Source organism: Phoenix dactylifera, chromosome 8, assembly GCF_009389715.1.
Source record: "Phoenix dactylifera cultivar Barhee BC4 chromosome 8, palm_55x_up_171113_PBpolish2nd_filt_p, whole genome shotgun sequence".
Classification (NCBI taxonomy): domain Eukaryota; kingdom Viridiplantae; phylum Streptophyta; class Magnoliopsida; order Arecales; family Arecaceae; genus Phoenix; species Phoenix dactylifera.
Window position 1 is genome coordinate 16,848,825 of NC_052399.1, and position 9,624 is coordinate 16,858,448.

General features: G+C 39.6%; 1 protein-coding gene across 3 annotated transcripts; it reads right to left on the reverse strand.

Moving 5' to 3' along the window:
• Positions 1–1,026: 1,026 nt before the first annotated feature.
• On the reverse strand, positions 1,027–5,802 carry LOC103702546 (auxin-responsive protein IAA17-like). 3 transcript variants are annotated; one of them, XM_039129079.1, is made up of 6 exons: positions 5,686–5,802; positions 5,008–5,563; positions 3,570–3,799; positions 2,650–2,791; positions 2,072–2,133; positions 1,027–1,388 (listed from the first exon to the last, which is right to left on the reverse strand). In XM_039129079.1, the coding sequence occupies exons 2-6, from the start codon at positions 5,514–5,516 to the stop codon at positions 1,351–1,353; spliced, it is 981 nt and encodes a 326-aa protein (XP_038985007.1). In that variant the 5' UTR covers positions 5,517–5,563; positions 5,686–5,802; the 3' UTR covers positions 1,027–1,350. The 3 variants fall into 3 exon arrangements, with proteins under 3 accessions (XP_038985007.1, XP_008783242.2, XP_008783241.2); XM_008785020.4 differs by lacking the exon at positions 5,686–5,802 and adding an exon at positions 1,843–1,892 and having other exon boundaries at positions 5,008–5,595; XM_008785019.4 differs by lacking the exon at positions 5,686–5,802 and having other exon boundaries at positions 5,008–5,594.
• Between the last annotated feature and the right edge of the window lie 3,822 nt (positions 5,803–9,624).

The following is a 9,624-nucleotide window of genomic DNA, read 5'->3' on the forward strand; positions in this document are numbered from 1 at the left end:
TGCCATCCATTTAAAAACAATGCCACCCTGACCGACAGGCATCAGCATTATTGCAATTTCGGAGTAATAAATTTCGCCGTTCGAAGTATTTTCAATGAATCAGGACAGAGACCGGAGAGGAGAAAAGAAAAATACGAATCGATGAACAACCAAGTTCCGTGCATTTCAATCAATAAGTTCGATGTCATAATGCCGGTTTCACATGCACACCAACAGGCAGGCATCGTTAGAATAGAAAGGAAGGGGAGAAGCGGAGCATCATTTCTAAGGAGAAAGCCTGATTCCAGGGAAACACAAATCCCCCTCCATTTCCATTGCTCTATACTTGTTTATTCTAGGTGAAATGATGATGGAAAAGGCCTTTGAACCCTTCTGTAGACAATAAATCATAGCCCTCAAAAAGTAATGTTAGGCAGTGAAGGTCCCCACTCTCACCAAGCTTTCACAGAAAAGCTGGCTATAGAGCAGGGTTTACCATGCATGTCCAGTACTGAAAGAAAAAAAAGCCTGCATGGAAGGATCACTACAATTTAAGAGTCTGAAACGTAGGATTTATTCATGAGGGGTTTTTCAGGTGAATAGGGACATGGAATCACCTACCCCAACCACGCCTCCTGGAAGAAGAAGACACTAGCAATCAAACGGAGGAACAATGTACTTCGGGGAGAAACCATGCAGCAGTAACCTGGCTTGTTGACGGGGTCAAGTTCTGGATATCAAAATTATTCTTATGAAGGGCAATGGTCTCGACCTGACCACAAGATCGAAACTCCAGCAAAAAGCAACAGTGCTAATGGCCACCATTCCATCATGGGACACCCCATCAGGTGCCCAAAACCATCAGAGGGGTACACAACAAAAGACACGCATGATCTACAAACCATTCAGAAGCTTTTGACCTTGAGGCTACTACCGTGCCATGGAGGCCTGGTAGATCGTTTGTCCCTGATCACTAGAGGCCATGGACTCAGGTGATTTCCATGCTGGAAAAACATTGAAAACAGAGACAGTATGAACACCATCAAGAGACGAGGGAATTTGTAAATAACATTTGCAAGCAGGGAACAGTGCCCGAAACACAGCAGCTGCAAACAGCAGACCAACCATTTACACAAATAGGAATAACATGACAGGCATACAAAGACTGACGGCACAATCTAACAAAGCTTATGTCCCTGGGGGATCTTACGAGGCTAATAGAAAGTCTTAGTTCATTTGAAGCAGCAAACCACAGGATATAATAGATATATAACAGTTTCCAGATATAACCCTTTAATCTTTTGGTTTTGAGAGGGGCCCTTGCAGCCATCTGATTCACTGGTGCTTTCACTGAGGCTTCTTGGCAAAGGACTAACTACGGTTCTTGCACTTCTCCATGGCCGTTGGAGCTGCAAGAAAACAGATCGACGAATTTCTGTAAGTCTGAGATAAAAAATATAATGAAACTCTATATAATTGTTGCGGCAAGCACATGTCTAATAAAATAAATGGTATGCTTAGGTATTGGGTACGACATCTATTAGAGGCAATATGCAGACAGGGGGTATAAATACTTCGACAGTGCTGAACTTTTACCACCTAACATATTCTTATTCACAAAGATGGTGGTCTTTATAGGCTAGGCCATACAAAGTCTATCTGTCAGTTCAGGGAGAATAAACAAATATTAAGAATAAGAAACAAGATATGTTAAATATACTGCAAGGACTCCGGACGTGGAATGGATGATCAGCCACATAAGAGATGTTTTTGCTTCATAGAGTGAACTATTACTACTCTATTCATGAGAGGTGAACTTCAACAAGATCCATCAAAGTGTCAAACAGAACTATGAGCCTTTACCTGCAACTGTGTGTTGGTGAGGTAGGCAAACAAACGAATGCACTAGGTTACTGTCAAGTTGGACAACATAGCAAGGCAAGGGACAAAATCAGGATCTCAACAATGAAAGAATAAATAATGTTGTATTAAGTTAATTGATCAAAACATTTCAGGTTCCCAGACTTGGGTATCTTAAAAGTCAAAATATTAACAAGTCATGCCACAGTTTCTTTTGCTAACTTGTACTTACCAAGTCCAATTGCATCTGAACCCTTCATGATCCTTAGCCTCCTGCAAGAGTCAGTGAACATCCTGCAATCAAAGAACATCAATTACCGTACCAAAAAATAAAAACAACGCGAATTGCCAGTTGTCAAGTAGCATTCCAGCTATGCAATATGCCAAAAGTGGAACGATAACAAAATTTACCGTCCACGACACAAATGATGATGCCAAAACAAAATGAATAACAAAAAAAACAATTTGAGCTAGGCAAAGGTACTGCCTGCAAAAAGATAATTGATAAATAATGGTTTACAATAAACTTAGAGTTTGTTTGTTTGCAAATAACTTGCAGATGAAATGAAGTCAAACTTCTGTGAACCACGGGAGGATTGGAATGTAGGGACTAGGTAATTGGTATAAATGTGCCTAAATTAGCATCCATTAAATGTTATTTCTAGTCTGTTGATTGTTACCAATAGTGCAATCTCATATACATTTATACCATATTAAGGGTTCATATAAGCCTATTATGCATCTTTGGGTTCTTTCCTTCTTGACTACATCCACAACATTCACATTAGAATTACTGGATAGTGAACTTACTCCCATGGAACATCACCAACAAGCATCCAATCTCCATCTTTGTCTTCATAAGTGAGCACAAATTCAGATCCATTCAGAAGATCCATCAACCGGCTCTCAGATAATCCATCTCTGCCTGGTATTCCGTGAGAACCACATTGGCCTGAAATGCCACAGATCACAAAAACAAGTAAACTCCTCATGCTAGCACAGCATTAGAAGCTATGAAAATATCAACTAAACGGGGGATTGCAGAGAAAAAAAATGCTTTTGGTTCGCATGATACTTCTTCACTACTAATTTCGAACAGAAAAGCATATTGTCATGTATGTTCTTGTGAAATATTTTTTCTGATATTTCTAATAATAGGAGAAGTTGAAAAACATTCCAAATAAAAGCCAGAGTTTGCCAACTTGATCTCCATTTCTGAAATAACCAAATAAAACTAATGCAACATAGGTGCACTCTGCCATAATATTTCTTTCCAGTGTTCAAAAATTATGGAAGGATGTGTTTCTAAACTCCTGTAAGACCGTAAGATAGGCAATTCTAATAAGATTATAGAAGTAGTCCCCTTCTACTAGTTCTGATAAAACCAGCAAAATTTTCAAAGAAAAAGGGAAAAAAAATAACATAGAAACTACAGTATTGTCAAAAGTACTCTAAAGATTCTTCTAGGCATATTAAAGTAATAAGATATGCATCCAGTGCAGCAAATATGTTTTCAACCACCATGCATCAAAATCTATCGTTCAGCCCAGGCTGTAAAAGAAATAAATTAATTGTGTTTCTGAAGAGAAGGGCTTTCCTCAATTATGCCAAGCACAGAACATATGTCAAAACCATGGATATAATTCGATGAAGAAAACAAAAGAATAGCATTCAAATCAACTTCATCTAGAAAAAAATCAACATGAGATGGGGAAAAGGCCTGAGGCTACCAATTGTAAAGCAGCTGAACATCTTCTCAAGTGCTGAAGACAGCTCCTTATAGTTGTTGTACGTTTTCAGGTCAACTTTCCTGAGGTACGGGGCTCCATCCATGCTAACCTTGACATACAGACAACCAAATCCATGTTTCCCTTCAGCATCTTCTTTGTTCTTCAATGGGTTAGTAGCCATCGTGTTCTTCCGATAACTACGGATTGGTGGCCAACCTACCACCTGTGCCCTGTTACATAATTACATGTATGATCATGATTAGGATTCCTTTCAAATTTATGCAAAAACTAGTCTATTTATGATTGCATCACCAATGTGAAAATTCTGCCTCGGTTACATGAACTCCAAGCTAACTAGCTAACAGAAGGATATTACTGGCGTGGAGAAGATGACTGAACAATCCAGGAAACTCTAGCCAAAAATTAGAAAGAAACATTCCTTAGCTTATAGAACAATGAAATATCACTAAGAACAGAGAAAGGCACTAAGATGACCGATCCCTGGATTTCATAAACAGACAAAAAGCAATATCACAAAATCCATAATTTATAAACAAGTATAGAGCAATTGAAAAGGGATATCTTGTTTCATGATCGGACCCTGGATTCCGCAAGCAAAATAAAAGGTACATCCCATCCCACAAAATGTATAAACCGTAAACTGGTACAAAGCATTGGAGAAAAGGAAAATTATGTATTTTTCTTTTTCTCCTCTCCTCATGGGAGTACCATGGAGATTGGACTATGAGAAAATAAGATACAGTTCAAACCAGACTCAGACAATCAAAAACAAACAACTAAAAAACATAAATGGGAAACATCAGAGCACTGACAAATGATAAACTATCTAAGCTCTATGTACCAAGAAGGGGAAAAAAAAAAAACCATGATCAGTAAAACACCACAAAGAAGAGAAGAGGTGTAACACCAGATAACAAACTCGAAACCATCAAAAGCTTCAGTAAAGCAACAAAATTGCATCAATACCAAACTTACTCCAGGAAGTCACATTCTGGTCTCATTCCTTCAGCCATGCAGAAATCAATCAAAAAGAACAAGAAAATTCTAAAATTGCAAGAAAACCCTCTTTTCGCCCAATAATATCATCAAACTTTCTCTTCTTTTAGGAAAGATAAATGCAGCATAAAAAATATTATGAGACTCGGATAAAGCAACCAAAAACACAGACACCATTATAAGTTCGCTTTTGACTCAAGCGGCCAAACTAAAAACTTCTCTCCTTTGTCCAAAGCAACAGCAGTTAAGAACAAAACAGAACTACTCTCTTGAAACAAGAAAAAGGAGGAAGAAAATTGTGGGAAACTGTAAGCATCCAAACAAAGACGTAGAGTTGCCAAAAAGATGGGGAAAAAAATAAAAATCAAAATCATAACTTTCTCCTCAGAAATTCTCCAAAAAGACACTTTGACGCACTTACTTGGCAGCGGGCGCGATCCCACGGTCGCTCCCACCTGAAGCCTGGGCCGGGGCAGGGGCCTTCTTCTCCTGCCCGGCGGCCTTCGCCACGGCATCCTTCCCGGCACTCCCCTGGCCCGAATGCTGCCCTCCGGCGCCGCCTTCCCCTCTGGGCGAGAACGAGACCCCGCCTTTCCCCAATTCCCCCTCCGATCCAGCCCCTCCAGCGAAGCCCCACTCGCCGGCACGCCCATCGATCGCGTCCGAGAACCCCCTCTTGGCGCCGGACACGAAGCTCTTCGGGAGAAGCCCGAGCGTGAGACCAACCTTCTCCTTCCGGTCGGGAGACTCGGAGCCTGGGAGCCCGAGCCTGAGCTCGGTCTCCTTGAGGTTCAGCGCCTGCCGGCGGCGGTCGTCGGCGTCCTCAGCGACGGTGGCGGAGGAGGAGGCGGACGACGAGAACTTGTCGGAGCTTTCCATGGTGGAGATCTCCGATAGACCTATGTAGTCATGCTCCAGAGGCGGTGACATTAACCCCTCTCTCTATGAAACCCCAGCTAACATTAAGAAGCGACTCCCTGAGAGATGAAGAGAAGAAGAGAAATAGGGAAGAAGAGAAATAGGGAAGAAGAGAGGAATAAAAAAAAAATCCAAAGGGAGAAAAAAAGCTCTAGGACAAAAAAAAAAAAAAGAGAGAGACCTTTGGGTTGGGCTTTGACGAAGAGAAGCCTCTCTCTTTTCTTTATTTTTTAAAATAGCAAACAGTAACAACAACAAAGGCTTCACCTTCACCTCACTCTCTCCAAACCTTTGTTTCTTTCCAAGTTTTGCAGATAATGAAGGATATTTAGTTTTGAAGAGGAGAAAAAAGAGTGGACCGCTGGAGTTGAAAAGAGAATAAAATAGAAAGGTCAAGAGAGAGAAAATGGGAAAAAAGAAGAATTACTTTTTTATGCGATAAAGGCCGAACTCGACGCCGACAGGTGACACAGAGAGTACCGGCACTGTCCCGGATAACGTATCCCAAATTTGTTTATTTTATATACATTTCCTTCTTTCTTTTTAAAGTTTAGTGGGGGATAACATGCGCTGTAAGCTTGCACGGGGCGAGGGGGGGGAGAGAGAGAGAGAGAGAGAGAGAGGTGATGAAAAAGGTTGTAAAGGATGGAATATCTGTGGAGGAAGCAGGGAAGAGGAGGAGATCTGAGACCCAACCTCAGGGGCGGCCCAAAACATTTGGGGGCCTAAGGCGAACTCATAAAAAGAAGCCTTTTTTTTTTTAAATGATGAAATTTTTTTAATAAGTATAAAATACTTTAAAATTTTATTTAAAAATAACTCGTCTAGCTTTTTGAGATGCAAAATTACTAATCAAATTTTTATACTAACCACCTTCTATCATATTTTTCACCATTTGATAACTTACGAATGTAATGTATTATAAAGAAGTGTCTATTATTTTCATCTTTAGAAAAATGAATATCATAATCTCTAATTAGACCTTTTTCCACTATTAAGTCTCTCAACTTTGTATCAATATTTTTTCATTGAGCAGGATCATATAAATTTGTAAGAATAGAACTAGTTTCACAATATTTTTCCTTGTTTATTCTATCTCCATTCGATTCTTCATTGTGCTCTTCACTAGATATTGTTTCAGTAGATGTTTGAATACTACTATGAATTTGGTTGTCAATTTCATTTTGTTTCGTTCTTTTTATTTCATTTTCTAACTCTATTTCGGGTGCATGCTCTGTTGTTAATTCTTGAGTTGAATTTGATATGGTTTTTTCTTTGTTTGTGACAACAAATCTATCTAGAGCTCCTTTTTGAGATTGAATGAGTTTATCAATTTTTCTTTTCTTTTTGAGTTTTTCATACCCACATTCATATTTTCTATTAGACATTTTAATCTAAAAATAATATTATCAAATAAAACAATTAAAAAAACACCACAAACAAATTAAGATATAAAAAAGTTGAAAATGATAAAATTTGATTGTGTCAAAAAAAAAACAAACTCAGATCCCGACAAGTAGTGCCGAACTTGACGGGGAGGGCCGAATAGTGCCGAACTTGACGGAGAGAACTGAGAAGAGGCCGAACCGCCGAAATCACAACCAACCTACAATTAGACAAAAAAAAATAATTGTAGTGTCTCTAACTTGAATAAATCAAAGTTAATTGGATCCAAAAATTAATCAGTTAGCCATATATTCTCTTGATTTTTTTCATTATTGTATAACATTAAATGCAATAAGCCAATAACAACAATATGGCATATGAAAGAAACCTTATTTATATATAATTGTTCGGTGATCACATATTCACAGAACTATTAGATAATAAAACAACAACCAACAAATACTTCCATGTGAAATAATTAGTGAATAGTGATTAGTCAATATACAACATTAAAAATTTAAAACTCACCACTGCGGTCTGCGGCCTGGGATTTGATTTTGGCCTTTGCCCTTTGGGATTTGGGATTTGGGAATAGGGATGCCAACGGAGGACGGGAGGAGCCGACGAGGCGACGAGGCCGGAGCCGACGAGGCGACGAGGCCGGAGCCGACGAGGCGACAGAGCCCGGAGGTCGGAGGCTCGGAGTTAGAGCCTAGAGACTAGAGTTTAGAGGAGCCGGGGGCCGGAGCCCGGAGCCCGGAGGAGCCGGAGGAGTCGGAGCCCGAAGCCGAGGACGGAGGCCGGAGCCGGAGGCCGGAGCCCGGAGGAGCCGAGGACGGCGAGCAGAGTTGGAGAGGAGATCCGGACTCCGGAGTCCGAAGCAGGGGCGGTCGAGCCTCAAGCCGTCGACGGTCGAGCCTCCCGGCTGCCGGCAGAGAAGGGAACTAGGGAAGGGCCGAAGAACTGAAGTGAAGAAGCACTGAGGGGAGATCGGGAGAGCCGGAGAGGAGAACCGAAGGTACGCTCTGTTTTTTTTTTTTTTTTGCTTTGAAGGGTTCTGCCGACTGCTGTTTAGCAAAAAAAAAACACTCCTCTTGATCTTTATTTTGGCTGTTATTCTTTCTGGAGAAGGGGGGGAGTCGGAGAGAAGGGGGAGGACCATTGCCTGTCTCAGCTGTCATAGGCTCGTAGCCATGCCCATCCAGCCGTAGCCTGTCACAGCAGGCAGCAGCGTAGCCGTCGCCTCGTCGGGAAGATGGGGATTGCGGATGCACTGTAGCAGGCCGCCGTCGCCCGTCACCCTGCTACTGCCAGCTTTCGGATGTGAAAGCTCAAAAAAAAAAAAAAAGACTCTTCACGAGTCCACAGGCAGAGCAGGGCGGGGCGGGGGGCCTTCCATGAGCCGGGGGCCTTAGGCGACCGCCTCGGTCGCCTAAGGCTCGAGCCGGCACTGCCCAACCTAATATTCAATGGGATTTGTCTTGCTGAGTTATCCGGGTTGGGATACGGCAATGGATTATATGCCACAAGATATTTTTTTGGGGGGGTTATTAACTTATTATATGTCAAACACTACTTGTTTACGTCAGAGTAACTTCTTGACAAACATATTCATAAGAAGTAAAAGTACTTGGAGGTAGGATGTTCAGGAAGGAAACAAAACTTTTAAATCACAAACTTTTGGTATTGAATAGGTTGAAACCAGCCTTCACGACTTCCACTTCAATCACTATCACAATCTATTATTTTCAGAAGGCATGCGTTTCAAGATATAATTACAAGCAGAGAAAATGCATATACTATGTTAAATTTTTTTATATGATGTCACTTTATTATTAAACAATCAAAACGTGACCAGGATAAATATTAGAATAATTATTATATTTTTTCATGGGATGAACAGCATCTTTATTATATTTCCTCTTTTCTACATTATGTATTTAAGTTTTTCATAGTGGTAAAGCTATTTTTACAACTTTACGCTTGATGTCCTTAGTCAAGAAATATGAAACGAGTTAGATGTCTGCTAAAACAAAAATATACTTTTTTATTTTTTTAGTTACTTTGCATATATCTTGGTATTTTCGAAAATTATGGAGCGATAGTTTGGATATGACAATGAGGATAAAAGAATTATCTCTATGTATACATTAAAACTCTGATAAGAGAGAATATCATACTAAAGGTTTACAATATTTGTGAGAGGCCATTGTATATATATATATATATAAATGTTACATCTATAGAGCTACTTTCTAATAGTAATACGCGCGTCATGAGTTAAAATCTATTCATTTTGATGTAAATTTAGAAAACTACTTTGAGCTCGATTAATAAAAAATTTTGATATAAAATTATAATAATATGTTTAGAAAATCATATAATTTATGATTCATGTTTTTTATTTTTTATAAATTTCATAAAATGAAAAGAATAAGAAGCAATTGCCATAATACAATGGCACCATGCTTGTTCATTGATGCACGTTCTAGTGAAAGCCGACAAGAAATTCGACTAAAGAGGAATACTAGAGAAGCTTGGGTTATATATATATATATATATATATATATATATGGCTTGTTCTCTTTCAATGCTAAAAAGTTACTTTATTCTGATCCCCAATATATATGGCAAGGGGAAAGGAAAAGCTAGCCTCATTTAAACAGCCCACTCCAATCAAAAATTTAATTTCATATCAAGCTATAAAAGGAGAAAGTACTATAAAATTAAATCT